Below are 15,675 nucleotides of genomic sequence, written 5' to 3'. Positions count from 1 at the left end.
AACAATGAGAATGTGACCTCATCTTAATGAAAAAAATAGTAGGGGTGTAGTCGAACCTTTATGTACTCCATTTTTTGGGTTGGTCCATTTCCCCAAGTTCCTCAATAGAGGGGGTGGAAATGACCACCTTACCCCCTGCCCGGGTGGGGTCCACCCCCCTCTATTTAGAGGAATTTTGAGAAATGAAACAAGTAGCAAATGAAGCAGATAAAAATAAGGGTGTAGTCGTATAGAATATTTTTTCACTTTTATGGAAGAGATAATCTTATTGATATAATTTGTAATCTTATTTTGTTGCCCTTTTAGTATAATAAAATGAAGGTACATCTTGTCATTTCACATTTATATTAAAAAAAAATTGTACAAGACATTGACAATTTTTTATACAGACATAATGATAAATAACTTTCAAATTATTTTTAAAACTTTAGTTTATTCTTAACTTAAATAACAAAGGGCAATCAAAAAAAGATGTTAAGTTCTAAATATACAAATAGGGGAGTCATGTAGACGATCCCTCTCTCTTTTGTTTCTTAGGGCAACACATAATTATATATATATACATACACAAGGAGGTGCCTTAGGTTACAAAGCTGCATACAAACACCATTGCTCAGAGCAGTTGCTTACAATTTGCAACAAAAGTTTCAAATATTTTTTTTTTTATTTCAAAAAAAAAAAATTTATTACATACCCATTTTCAACATTGGTGATCAACTACAATCTAAGTATATATAAAGAGACATTAATTAATAGTTAATTTTTTATCTTAAACGGCTTATAGGTCTTGACATCTGCCACAAGACCCTGAACAGATCCGGCAAAGGCAAGAATTGAAACAATCAAGCAAGCCCAGCTCAGTATTTTGAGCCATGTCCACCTTAAAGAATACTTCTGTAGCTTAGCCTGTGCAATGTGCATTTCAATGGGGAAGTAAACAGTGAGTGGATAGAAGGAAGCAGCTCCCATCAATCCAATGAAATCATTGAAAAATGGAAGAATCATGGCCAGAACTGAGGTCAAGATCACGTATGCCGTCCTCCATATCAATCGGAAGAAGTTGATGTAATATGAACCGTAGAATGGAATGTTAACGGCATATTCGTTCGTTAGGAATCCGTTTTCCGGCCACCGTTGGTTGCACCGATTTTCAACGAATCCAAATATGGGTTGGCAGAACACCTGATCGAACATAGTACTTAAATCAAAATAGAAGAGGGCGGGCCTTGGTCCAACGGTTAAGGTTGTTCTATTATGACCAAGAGGGATCACGGGTTCGAATCTAGAAACAACCTTTATGTGAAAACAAGGGGTAAGGCTGCATACATTATGGGACGAAATTTTGCTGCTACACTTGCAAGGCTGGCAGTCAAGGAAATGAGATCTTAAAGGGTATTTTAGAAAATACTTAAACCTAGGAGGGTATTTTTGAATCCAAAGGAGAATTATTCTATTTCTTTGACTGCCTGTCAGCCTTGTAGCTGCAGTAACATTGCTACTTCAAGTGTAGCAGCAAAATTTTTTTCTACATTATGACCCTCCCCAGACCCCGTAGTGGCGGGAGCCTCGTGCACTGGGTACGCCCTTTTTAGAGAAGGTAGTAGTGATGAGTTGCAGAAGAAGATCATTTACCTGGTATGCTCCGATGAGATGGATTGCAATGCAGATGTTTGCAAAGTCTATGAGCCAAAAGGGCTCATAGAAACCAAAGCCAGTGAGAAAGTTTCCTGGTGCATCGTTCCCAAACGCAGCGTAACCCATGCAGCCGCATAGCATATAGAACAAGGTGGTCGTCAAGACTCCGACGAGAGAAGCCTTCTTCATCACTTTGTTTTCCGGCGGGCTTGATTTTAGTGTGTCCTGAAATTTTCATGGCAATATTGTCGATGTCACACCACTAAGAATCTAACAGATGATTAAATCAATTGGGGTTCCACATGGAAGACGGAAGTAATAATCCTACATCCAATGAGACTAGTCTCGTGTGGAGATTTATAGGTACTTGGATACCCATTTCTTAATGACTAGCTTTTAAGGATGAGTTCTACCCAAGTCACTTGCAAATGGTAACAAAGCCAAAGTTGTGGATTGACCTATAGCCCTACTTACTCGTAGGTTTGAGAAATGTAATGGCAAGAGCTGTAGATGAATGTTTCTATTCTCTTAGAGCAAGAGAACATTGTTTGGTCACTTAGGTTGTGTTTGATATGTATTTTTGGAATGCATTCTAGGTTGATTCTGTATTCTTAGGTGATAAAAACAACTAATTTATCATCCGAGAATACGAAATCAACCTAGAATGCATTCCAAGAATGCATACCAAATGCAACCTTAATTTAAATGAGAAACTTTTCCCTCACCATGCAACGCAGGTTCACCATACCATCTTAAATTCACAAACCCTATAGGATTTTAGTATATTCACAAAACTACCCTTTCGATACCTTCCCACTCGCAACCTCGCTGATGATATTTTACATGATTTTTTTTTCATTTAAAATTTCCAATTTTTTTTATTTTTTTTTTTTTAATAATTCTTATATTTTTTGTTAAAACAAACAGTAAAAAATAATTATTTTACAAGAAAAAAATTTCCACCATATTTTACTTGGAAACAAGTGAAGATCTCAAAACATAGTTTGAAATTTGGTGGATAAAGCTAGGGAGCAGCCAACTGTTAACCTTTTGTAAAGTCAGCTTTGAGAAACATGGTACTAAACAAAGACAAACACTGAGGGAAAGATGAAAAACAAAGACAACACTGAGGAAAGATGGAAAAGGTGCAAAAAGAAAGAAGATAAACGATGCCTGGGTTTCCTAGGAAGATTTTGGAAGGAATCTTTTTAAAAGAGTGGTGTAGGGAACGGAATATGGAACAAACACAGACTATCACACCTGGCAGCAAAGAAATTTCCCACTTTTTCCAACTTTCCAATCCATCCAAGGGGCCACGCCAACGCTAGGGTTTCCATCTTTTTTATCTTTCTCTCTCTTTTCCATGCTTTATATTTACTATTAGTTTCCCCTTGCGTATTAGATTCCCATATAGTTAGCAACCGGGGAAAAGTAAACAATCAAATAAATAACCCATTTTTACTGTCTAAAGAGATGCAACACAACACATTGAATGGTCGAAACATTTGAGGTGAAAGTTGTTTGTGGTAGCAGAGGTCCCACTTAATTGGATGGTTCCTCTGCTATCGGAATTTTAAGGTACAGGTAGAGATGCTTTCTTCTTTTTCATTGATGCAGAGTTAATTGTTCTTGAGTTATATTTTATGGATAGGGTGCTGGCAAGAAGTTACGTGTTGATTTTCGGATCTTTAGTCCCTCCAATTCCTTACCCGACCTAGTTTCCCAGTCCTCCTAACAAAGGGGGCGCAATGACCACCCTACCCTGTCTACATGGGATCCACCCCATCTTATTAGAGGAACTGGGACCTAGTTTCCCAGTTCTCCTAACAAAGGGGGCGCAATGACCACCCTACCCTGTCTACATGGGATCCACCCCACCTTATTAGAGGAACTGGGGAACTGGACTGAGTAGAAAACTGGAGGAGATAATTTTCCTAGTTTTATTGGTTCTTGACTATCAAAATAATCACCAAAAAAAAAATTACAAAGGGTGGATCTTTTATGAGACTTGGCTGCAACTTGTCTTTAAGTTTAGGCATGGAAGGGGATCCAGAGACGTGGGATGGAGGGGGGATGTAGAGGTGAGGTGTGGAGAGAAGGCAGGGTGGGGAGAGGATGCAAAGGGAGAGAGAGAGAGAGAGAGAGGCTGACCGTTGGGGGTGAAAGATCACTATCACGGCGTCACAGTCTTTTTCAGGTAAAATGTTCAACGACTGAGATTTAATGCAATTAACTCGATAATTATCAGTCCAAGAACAGCCTGGCAACTTAGCATATTAATCTTTATTTAATGCTAGTCATGGAATCCATTCATCAAGATGGGTGGTATAAAAAGGGTATTTTAGGAAACATACCAAAACCCCATAGGGCTATTGAGGAAAACTTTGTCCCTCCGTACTTGAGAACCGGAAAGAGAAACTTTCCTTTTTTTCTGTATTTTCCCTTTTGTTGGGGTCCAATGGAGAGAATATATGCATATATACATACATACATACATATATACATATGAAACAAAAATTGATAAAATTTGAATGTAAATGGTGTGGGAAACTGAGATAATGGGATGGGCTTGCCTGTATCTCGATAAGGACCATGGAATAAGAATAGGCAAAGGCAATGTTTCCGAGGGCTTGGAAGGTCCTCCACACCTTTTCCGTACCCGAGACATCTACCCCTACGGTAACCCCCGTTAGGGTTGTTCTCATATGATGCCCTTTCTCTGCAGGGTATAAAAAAAACAGAGACCACCATAATAAAGTGAATGGAAACCACAGAAAGAAACTTCTGACCACATCTTTCTTTTTGTTTCTTTCTCATAATCAATCAGACAGATGATCTCAAAAACAGTAGTGTCAGTGTTGTTGGAAACTGATGCTTACCTGCAACTTTTGCTATGGAGAGACCCACTCCAATTGAAGAATAAGCGAAAGACATGATTGCAGCTACAATGGAGAGCCATGAGAGCTTATGGAAATTGGGTATCTGAGAAAGAACGATCTGTATGGATGCAAATATCACCATGAATGGATAATTCGATGTGTAGCAAGGAGCTTGATGACCGTTCTGGTGGAAACAATTTGACCTTTGGATAGCCCTGATTATCAAATCAAATATAAATAAAAACACACACAAAGATTAAATAAATACAGAAATGGAAAAAACCTCAAAAAATTAAGAATTTGTGTTTCGGAGGAGGATTACGTACACCATACTGATGGATGCAGTGATAGTGTATCCGATTGTAGTTCCTATAAGGTTCGCATACTGAGCCAATCCACAGAGTTTAAATTTCATTCCCCCTGTAGAGGAAAAAAAAGGAAAAAGAAAAAAACAAGAATCACTGATGAGAATTTCGATCTCGAGAGAGAGAGAAGCAATCTTGGTGGGAAAAGGTAAAGAGAGAAATGAGGGATTGATTGATTTTACCTAAATTGGATCTCACAACATCCATGTAGGTATAGCTTCTCTGGCCGGAAATAGGGTCAGGAAACCTGTAACAGTCGGCGAGCAGAGTGGAGGTGAACCAGGTGATAACAGAGAAGGCTAGTAGAGCAGCAGGTCCGGCCACCCAACCTAACTGAGCTATCGCCCAGGCTAGCGATAGAACACCCGATCCAATAACAGCAGTAATTATATGAGCACTTGCAGTGACCATCGTTCCTTCATATCAAAACAGTAAGCACAAATAATTATTACGAATTGGTAGGAAAAGAAGAAGTTCAAATTAAGTAAAATGTTGTAGTGAAAATGAAAAAAAAGATCGGCCAAAAGGAAGGAAGCATATGAAGAAGATGAAATCAAATATACTACCAGTTCGCTTTTCCCGACCATCATCATCCAAGTTGGACTTCCCACTGAATCCCTTCTCCATCACCTCCGGCGCATGATGCTCCATGAACATTCCATTCCTCTTCTGCAACTCTAAAGCCATCTCTCTCTCTTTCTCTTCTCTTCTCTTCTCTACGACTGAAGACTGCTTATCCGTATGGATTGGACTATAAAGAGGAGGTGGAAGAGGGAAGATATATATATAGAGAAGGGAGGGAGGGAGGAAGGGAGGAATGAAGTGGAGTGTGAGAAGAAAGAAGTAATTGTTAGAAAAGAATGGAAAGACAGAGAGAGAATGAGCAAAAGGAAGGAGTTCCGTATGGACCGGTGATCTTTCAGGCCTACCTATGGAGCACCACTCTGTGACAAAATGTTGGGCGACCGAATCAATGTAGCGGAAACTCTGCGGTGCCTTTTTCTTTCTCTCTCTCTCTCTCTCACACACACAGCCAATGAATACAAATTTTTATCCGGTTACTGTAACTGTAGCGCTGCTGTGCGCATCGTGTGGTGCAGCAGCGGCCATGTGTGCACAGCAGGTCTCACTGTGTACACATGGTCGCTGTTGAACCGCATGATACGCACAGCAGCGCTAGTATAACTGCAGCGGATAAAGGTCCAATGAATACAGGTGCAGAAAAACCCCAAAACAGTGACTATGAATATGATTGGCTGTAGTGGGGCCATAAATATGCCCTTTGACTCCCCCGTATTTGGGATGAGTCAAATGGACCCGCAAAAGAGGGAGAGAGAGAAAAGGGTTTTAGTTAATGATATTGGAACGGATATCGGTCAATTTTGATATCGATGTGATACCAATATGTATTGGTATGGACAACGAACACCTTTTTGCGTATTATCAACAATATGTATTGGTATCATATTGGTATTATTAATCAAGATCGATATCGATATGGATCGGTCGATATGACAAATCCGATTATGATACTATAAAGATCATCAACCACACCCTGAGTCAATGCAGGTAAATCGGTTACTGAAACAAATGCACCTGCACCAACATAGGGGATTGGTAAGGGGATTTTTCATTTTATAGAGGGTAGGACAATCAGGCGACGTGCTTGGCACATGCTTCATGTGATCAATTTTCTTTTTTTCTAAATAATAATAAAGAAAACGAGCTTGTGTGGGATCGTGGTTCTTGCATCTAGACATAGGCCCCCACAAAATGACTACCAATCCTCCCCCCCTTTTGAAAGGCAAAAATTCCATCCTATTTATGGTTCCATTCATGCTCTCATTGGCCTATGCTGATGCCGAACCACGTTCCCTGGCAGAGAACTCTCTACCCCTATGCTAGACAGAGGCGCATGGAATGACCATCATGCCCTTGGAATTTTCCATTGGACATGACGGTCATTTTACATACCCCTCCCTATGTGTGGACAAAGGAGCACCAATGCGCTTAGGTAGTGTTCTTTCTCCTTAATAATAATAATAATAAATGAGAGAGAAAAAAAAAAAACCCTATTATCACTTTAGGGTCCTTCAAAATTGAAAAATACTGCACCACCACTGATGGTGGTGGTTTCAAGTCTTCCCGGACCTACTCACTCCGATCATTTCTGGCCGTCCACACAGAAAGAAACACCGCTGACTTCGCCCTCTCCTTTGGTTACGTACCCTTTTATTACAATGATGACGAAGACTATATGCCTAAATTTCTACAACATTGATGACTCGTATAGTCTTTACCAAAAAAAGATAACTCGTATAGTCGTATATGCTTTTTTGGGGGGGGGGGGGGAAGAAGAATTGATAACATTCCTACTTTGAGATTATATGAAGGTATAGAGAAAGAGAGAGAGAGAAGTTTTGCCACGTGGATGAATGACATGGCAGATCTAATTACCGTCCACCTAATGGCTATCATGTTGATTGCTCAACATCTACGTTTCTCGTGCTCCCTAATGAGTCAGAGTCAACAGGGAAAGGGATTATATATGAATATGAGTTTGTGTTGGTGAAATTGTGGAAGGTCACCATTGATTGGTCATTTAGTGCTATTGATGATGATATTTCTACGTTTGACTCTCTTATTTTAGTATTTTTTTTGGGGTAAAACTCCCTTACCCTTGTTAAAGGGCATTAAACTATTAATTGTTCTTGTTTGGAAACTATAATGGAGTAACTATTCCCATTTATAGGGAGAAGGTTCTCTGAGCAAGTAGGTAGTCTGGAACCAGATCCTCTTCAGTGCGTAACTGATGGAGAAAAACTGTTCTCCATATTAATTTATTGATTTTTTAAGAGAGAAAAACAAATATTTAAAAAAAGTACGTGAGAAAAGGAGGGTGTAGAGTTCCCTGCTTACTAAGAGAACCCTCTTCCTTCTAATAATTATTATTTAAAAAAAAAAAAATAAATAAATATATATATATATATATATATCTATGTGAGGAAGCATTGTGTACTCTATAGGTTGAGAGAGCTCTTCCCCATTTATTTTATGAGATGGAGTTTCAACTTTTTTTGGATTAAGAGCTTGTATTATAATAGGAGGGGGGGGGGGAATTAGGGGATGTGGATAAGCCCCATGGTGGTTTGAACTCATAACCTCTTATTTGAGAAGTTGGTCTCTTGCCAACTGAGCTGATCTCTTTGGGTTAGAGTTTCTACTTTTCTTTGACTAAGAAAGGTACTTAGACCTTCCCCAGTAGGAGTGGAAGTCAATGATGAATTTTTGTTGGAAAAAAGATTGCTACATTGCCTTTGAACAAATTACTTTATACACTCTTGACATAATAAATAGTGTGACCTACATTGACATTTCTTTCCTATCCTAACCATGTGGGCCCCATATTGGTTCCATATGGATGATACCATTTTCCAATCTCTCATTGGTTTTAGTGTGCAACTTTTTTTTGACACTATCCTTGTGGGAAACCCTCTCCCTAATACTTAAAACTTCTATAGGTGTAACTATAACTTGACACCTTCATATAAGTGCCCCTTCTCTCACTCTCAAAAGTTTTCAAGTTAGAGGTATAAAAGGGTTTTCAAAAATTATTTAAAAATGATTTATCATTATTTCATTATTATTGTGTTGCACATATTTCAAATATACATGTGAAATTATATTATTACCTTTATTGAAAAAATATTTCTATTTTTTCGTTAATAAGAAAATTCAATCATGAGAATTTCATGGAATACACAAGACCTCTTGAAAAACTAGCTCATGAAGCCAAGTAATGGAATGCGGCCAATCCATCTTAGTGTTATATTAAAGAGGTAAAAAATTTATTAAGATTATCAATCATTTTTTTTTGTTTTTGAAGATTATCAATCATTTGACAACTTAAGGGGTGTCAATGAAAAAATCTGTACTAAAAATTAATGTCTCTAGTTTAATTACTTAAGGTTTGAAGATTAAAAAAGGTATACCCAGTGCACGAGGTTCTCGCCATTGCGGAGTCTAGAGAGGATCATAATGTACGTGATCTTACCCCTGCTTTGTGGAGAGGTTGTTTCATTTGATAGATGACATCTATTAAATATGTGCGTTTTGACATCTCACTTTTTTTTTTTTGGTGCTAAATGTTGTAAAGAGTTAGTTTGAATGTTTGATGAATGAACTATAAGCATCAAAATATTATATGGGGGTGAGATGTACATACCACCGTATGGAGGAGAGATGTACACCACCATGTCAAATCAATGGACACAATGGAGGGAGAGTCTCACCACTCGTATAAAAGGGGTCTACATTTTCTGGGAGGAGAGAGTGTGTGAAGGGGCATGTACTATCGATAGTGTGTACATCATTTTCTGTTGGAAAGTTTCAATACGACACTCAAGTTTTAAGAAATATGCATCTTATATTGTTTTTGTGCATTGCCTTTTGTCCTCGACATGGGTGTTTTACTTTGAAAGTTTAGTAGCACAGTGTTTGGAGATGGGGAAGAGAAGAGGTATATATGTAGGATGAGGTTCTATACGGGTGTAAACCCTAAATGAGAGACTTTCCCTTCACTCATAAGTGTGGGCATGGGCTTTTTTTTTTTTTTTGGATGACAACCTTTTGTCACGGGCTTGGGCTGGACTTGACTTAATTATTTCGTGGAATTGGGCCTACTTTAATAATACATTAGTAGAATGAAGGTGTGTCCATTTGTATATACATTTTGGTATGGACATGTCTTTGCATAGAGACGTACATGACCATATATATATAAGAGTGCTTTAAGGCACTAATTTGGAATCTTTCCTTAAGATTTTATACAATTTAATCCACACCATTGAAGTCCATCCCTTCAAGGGGTATACCCCTTCAAATAGATGCGTTGAAAGGACACTGTCACCTCTTTTCATCTAATTTCGTATTTTCTCTTTCTCTTTTAGTTCTACACTTAGCCGAATTAACAGTGGTATATTATAATATAGTCGCAACCAAAAAAGAATAAATTATTGCCGCTACCTATTGATATTTAGCAACCGAAATATATTACCATTGTTGAATGTTCGAAACCCATTCTCACGCCCCAACATGAACAGCCCGCCAAATAATTTATGTGCGCATCAAATGGGTATTGGCATTTTTTGCAGTGATAGTAAACTTTTTTTTGGTTGACAGCGATAGTAAACAATTGCCCTGATTATAATATCAAAGACAGTTTTTTTTTATTATCGCTGCTATGTAAATTTAATTTTTATTATTTTTTATGCATTGTATGTTATTAGGCATTTTTTTTTAGAACAAGTACTTCTTAAAACAGGGTTCCTAAGTGGGTCCAATGGATCATGCAATGAGTAGCAGTTATTGAATACCATGTTATGTTAAAGTAAATGGAGAAATTATTGGAATGATTTAGTCTCAGAAGGGACTAGGTTGTTTCAAGTGGTGGAATAAGTAGGATTAGTGTACATATTTCTCATTTGCTTTGCTGATAATTGCATGATTTTCTCTAAATTTGGATCAAGGGTATCAAATTGGATCCGCAATTAAAACTGAAAAAGGACCAAATAGGTCAAAATGAATAAATTCCGTTATAATTCTGTTCGATTTCGATTCCAACATAGGAATTGTTGGTTCGAACCAAAACTAAACCGAATTGGGATACTAATATATTATAGTATATTAATAAACTATAATACTAATATATTATAATATATATTAATAATATTAGTATTAGATTTTATAATATTATATTAATATAATATATTATATTATATATAGTATATTAATATTTTATAGTACTTATAGTTAACGAATCGAGTATGGAAACCAGAACCAAACTGTGTAAAAACTGAATGTTGGAACTGAATAAGCACAATAAACCCAACCAAGCAAGTTTGGTTCGAGAATCAATTTTCAGAACTAATTCGGTTCTCGGTTCACAACAAACACTCTCTAAAACCTAACCAATTTACACCCTTAATTTGGAGGGTACTTCCATTATGAATCCAGCTATTGTGAGATGTTTGGTTACCAAATGAATTAGAAAAGTCAGGCACTCTATTTAATTAGTTCAAATACCTTTAACTCAAAGCAAGTGACGGTGGCTATTTCAATGGGCTTAAAATTTGTATTCACTCATGGTACCTATTTGGGGCAACCCTCAGAGGGGAGGAGGATGGTGTTTACTCGAGATTTTTTTACTTATCCCCAAATCCCCAAATCTAAGTATCCAAAATATCAAACCCCTCCCCCAGGTTTTGAATAATGATAATGCATTCCCCTACTTTTGAAAGATTCTATCAAGAACCTGGATAAACGCCTATTCTTAGGACCTATATAACCTATTAAAGAAGCTCACAGTTAAAAAGATTATGGAGGCGTCTCCTTCATTTTCAAAGTATGAACAAATCTATTATCCAATATCTAATTATGAATGAATCCCTAAAATTCATTATGGAGTGAACACATGGAAAAATATATGAACATAAAGTTCTGTTTTTAAGTCCTCTCTCTCTCTCTCTCTCTCTCTCTCTCTCTCTATGAACCTGATGAATACATGCAAGTTAAAAGGATTCCAAAATAATAAGACAGATCTCCTTGCCATTACTCTTGATTCCCCGCGAGGAACAAAATTCTCGTTGATTCACGAAAACGTTGTGTTCAACCATCCAACCCCATTGAGGTGATCTGATACAACTGAAAACTGAACATGGAACCAAAACATCACTGCTCATCTTTAATAATCTTCCTCGATTTTCTTCGATGAGAATTTTCAGAGGAACCCAAAGAAGTAACATCACTCCGACCTGCTCCAGAATCTCGGGTTGATCGATCCACGGATGTTGTGGTCTCCACAGTGACCCTTTTCTTCGCACCTCTTGATGGCACCTCACTTTCAATCAGTGAATTTTTATGTCTACCACTAACTGATGGTGATACAATACTATGTGACATTCCACTCCTTGAGTGTGGGCTTCTCTGTTTGCGACTACTATGGGTTGGAGTTGCCATGGGATGGGATGTATAGGTGGAAGTCCCCGATCTCTGACTCAATCGGCTTGGATGATTAGAAATGGGTTTCTCCAACTCTGTAGGTTCTGGGTAATGGACTAAAGAAACCCGCCGTGAAATCTTTCCAACTGCACAAGACAAAAATATGCATAAACCTTTCATTCCATAATATTTGCCCAAAGCCCAAATTTAAGTTTAAAAAATCTGTTCTTTATTGGTGTGATTACAGAGATTAAAAAAGAATACACTAAAAAATTAAGTTACCTAACGCCCTATTTGCTTAGATGCAAAGTGAAGTAAAACAATATTTTCTTTGGTATCTTTATGTGATACTAAAAAGAGAAGGGCAAAGGTAGGCTGGATGGCCAATCCAGCCATGGAATCTATGAGCAGCGCAACTACATGTGCCATGTGGCAGGTCAGGTTGACCTAAAATTTGAACACAGGTAGACTCTAAAGTCCCCTAGTCACATGTTAAGTTTCAACCAAAAGGGAAGTAGCCAAGAGGCAAATAAAGCAATTGAATGAATCAAAGACGGCAGAGAGAGTGCACACTAATACATGACCAACTCTTAATTAAAACAAAAAAACTAACTAAAATAAAAATAACAATGACTAACTTAGAATTCTCCCACTCTCGACTTAACACTAACTCTCCCCTTCACGGAAAAATATTCAACATGTACAAACAGTTCACATAAACTGTGAGCCAGAGCTCTCCCAATCCTTAAAAATAAAACTTCAGACATAATGGATAAAGATTCAGCATAATACAAATTGTTGTCTGAAGTATGGACAAAAGCAGCCCAAGGAAACTGACAGAACTTATATAGGGAGTTGAGAAGTTGCACTAAATAAAAATTTAGTAGGTCAATGAAAGAAGTTTCAACAGCAAAACTAAATATAATCTAACACCTGAAAAAAATTGGGTATACATACTCAGTATGGTGGAAAATTTTAACGAATGTCAAATAAGAGTCAACAACGAGATATAGTTACTTGTCTTAGAAATCTCCAGGGAATTTTCATTTCCTTGTGTCCCTGACCTCCCATGTACATGTGACATTTCCAAATTTCATGAATCAGGGCTAATGTTTTATTTCTATTATCATGGGTCAAAGTCAATGGCTAGAGTATCCTGAAAACACAAGGCATTCCTGTCCCCCTGCAAAGTTTATTTCTTCTTCTCTTTTTTTTTTTTTTTTTTTTTTTGGGGGGGGGGGGGTGCGGGTTATGGTTAAGAAACAAGAGGAATAAAAGTGAGAGAGGGGCCTCATTCCCAAAAAGGAATAGAACGGTTAGAGAAACAAGTAAATAAGACCACAACTCTGACATCCCCAAGTATAAACATCGAAGCAAAATAAGAAACCTCCAATTCCCAATAACGATGTGACACTTCCCCTCAAAACCACTACTTCTACTCAATTCATCACCCCACCCTCCAAAAAAAGGCACAATGAAACACAACTGTTTCCCCTGCCTATCCTCTATCCCTTGAACCTTATCCCTCTTTACCCCTATCTGCTTCCCTTCAACTGTGATTTGTATCAACGGTCCTTTTTCATTCACCTCCTCTATCAAATGAATTGAAATATCAGAAATAATTGGGTTCAATTTCGCTATTTAATCCGAATACTTCTCACAATCCTGGTTTCAGTGTCCATCTCCGTCAATTGAGAAGTTCCCCATCATACTCAATTGCTCAACACTAAACTCCTCAGGTAGACTACATCATTCTAGACAATCAACGCCTCAGGCACTGAAAAAATAGGGAATGGCACCCAGAGGGATAGATTAGGAGTTATAAGAGGGGCTGCCTATTCAAGATTTACGGCTACAACAACTGCAAACCTCTCTCTCTCTCTCTCTCATCTTCTGTGGTCAGTAAAGGAAAAAAAACTCCAGTAAACAGATGAGAATTGATACAAAAAATTTTGTTGCAAATTTTGGGGGTCCTTGGTATGTTAATAATGTAGATGAATGCATTTAGATCCATTTCCACTGCAATATAAATATCCAGATCTCTTTCTTCTTTTTTTAATAATTAAAGTGAAATCCAGATTTCAACCTGAAAGAAAAGATGCATTGAATAATGAATAAAATAAATATAAATGAACATAAACAACCAAAAGAGGGGGGGGGGGAAGGAAAGAAAGAGTGCACCAATGCTTACCAGCTTTCGACTCTGACGGAGAGGATAGGAAAACTGTAGCATCTGGTTCTTGTGCTGCAAAGCTAACCAATTTATATGATTTTCCTGTCATAACTCATAACAATAAACCAGGGTTTAGAATTATCAAAGAATTCTCAGACATGAATGTCAATTAGACAATTATAACTATTTTTTTAATAAATAAACAAAAGTACTCTTTGAAATCTTCCATATATGAACTGCAATTACCAGAGGAACTCTCAAAGCTGCCTAAATGTCCATCATTATGGAGCTTTAGTGACACCTCTTCCCCATCAAAATCAGGAGGCTACACAACCAACAATTCAATGGAGTGAGATCAATGCCAAGTAAATACAATATTCACTACGAATGAAATAACTGATTTCAACAACCTTCAAAGAAAAAATAATGTGATTATAAAGGAAACTTTTACTTGATTAATCGGCCATTGGATGAGCCAAAGCTCAGTCGAATCTGTCAAAGAGATGTCAACAAGAGGGTCCTTGGCATCCACTTGAAATTCTACTGGAGGCTTGTAATCCTCTTCTATAGTACTCATTTGCACTGGTTTCAACACACCAACAGAACCACCACAATTATTAATAAGCAAACGTTAAGCTAAGTTTTTTTTTAAAAAAAAGCCAATATTAACATGCAATTTATTTTTTTTAAAGGAAATTTTCAGTAATTTGTGTTACCAAAATACATAAACTATGGTTTTATCTATTTCTTGCAACCAATGCTTACTAGAAGGGAGTAAACTATAGTTACAAAATGAGAAATGTACGAAAATGTGGAGCAAAACCCCAGTGACGGAAATATATAAACTAGGGCTTTTGATTGATAAGAAGCCCTCGTGCTAATAATCGAACATCATGAGTGTTTAAGAAGATAAGGCATCAAAAAGATAAAAACAAAGAATGATTAAACTGTCTATATTGACTGAGCTTCATAAAAGATTGTATGAGCACCCCAAACCACCTACCATTACCTGCTCGAATCACAATACAACAGTAACATGTCCGAGGGAAAAGATGTTCCTACTCTTGTAGAAGAAGCGAGGGTTAAGGGTCAGACCTTCCTCTTCTCCACTTGAGGAATTGGGGACTGTTAGTTAAGAGACTTATACTGGCATAATGGTGAGGATTTCGAAACTCGGTACCTGGGTCTGAAGCGCAAGGAACGTAAGTATGATGAGTAGCAGAAGACCAAGGGATAGGATAAAAATCGGAAGTTTTATCCCTGGGTTTTATTTATCCCCATCCCGAAGTGGAATTCTACACAACCATGTCCCATGAGGCCATAGATACAGAGTCAACGAAGGAAGGAGACAGATACTAACAGAGAGGAAGGGGCCGCTGCAATCCACAAGGAATGGAGACGGAGAATAGGAAGGGGACTCAATACCCTTAGATGGAGAGTGGAGACTCGCCGGAGTCGTAACTGGAAGCTTGCCGGACGGGATTTAGGGTTGTAAAGTCCACAGGTTTCTTCGGGTGCAAACATTGATGGAAGACATTTAGGATTCGAAACGTAAAACCGAGATTTGGGGAAGGGACTAACTTGGCTTTAGGGGTTTTGAATCGTTTGATTGAGCTCCTCCCCA

General features: G+C 37.7%; 1 protein-coding gene across 1 annotated transcript; it reads right to left on the bottom strand.

Annotated features, from left to right (window-relative positions):
* Positions 1–705: 705 nt before the first annotated feature.
* On the bottom strand, positions 706–14,683 carry LOC122660405 (amino acid permease 6-like). Its single transcript, XM_043855704.1, has 11 exons — positions 14,503–14,683; positions 14,298–14,376; positions 14,070–14,153; positions 11,875–12,024; positions 5,446–5,580; positions 5,062–5,295; positions 4,841–4,934; positions 4,515–4,729; positions 4,209–4,354; positions 1,633–1,860; positions 706–1,182 (listed from the first exon to the last, which is right to left on the bottom strand). The coding sequence occupies exons 1-11, from the start codon at positions 14,626–14,628 to the stop codon at positions 757–759; spliced, it is 1,917 nt and encodes a 638-aa protein (XP_043711639.1). The 5' UTR covers positions 14,629–14,683; the 3' UTR covers positions 706–756.
* Between the last annotated feature and the right edge of the window lie 992 nt (positions 14,684–15,675).

Source organism: Telopea speciosissima, chromosome 4 (genome assembly GCF_018873765.1).
Source record: "Telopea speciosissima isolate NSW1024214 ecotype Mountain lineage chromosome 4, Tspe_v1, whole genome shotgun sequence".
Taxonomy (NCBI): domain Eukaryota; kingdom Viridiplantae; phylum Streptophyta; class Magnoliopsida; order Proteales; family Proteaceae; genus Telopea; species Telopea speciosissima.
The sequence above is the reverse complement of the archived record's forward strand: the minus strand, read 5'-3'. Positions and strand labels throughout refer to the sequence as shown.

Bases quoted from the DNA above. Each gene is read 5' to 3' on its own strand.
- LOC122660405 (XM_043855704.1), bottom strand. From the start codon at position 14,628: ATGAGTACTATAGAAGAGGATTACAAGCCTCCAGTAGAATTTCAAGTG. The intron at 4,935-5,061 runs GTAAAATCAATC...TTTCCTCTACAG, and splicing joins TGTTGTGAGATCCAATTTAG to GGGGAATGAAATTTAAACTC. The intron at 1,183-1,632 runs GTAAATGATCTT...ATGTTCGATCAG, and splicing joins ATCTCATCGGAGCATACCAG to GTGTTCTGCCAACCCATATT.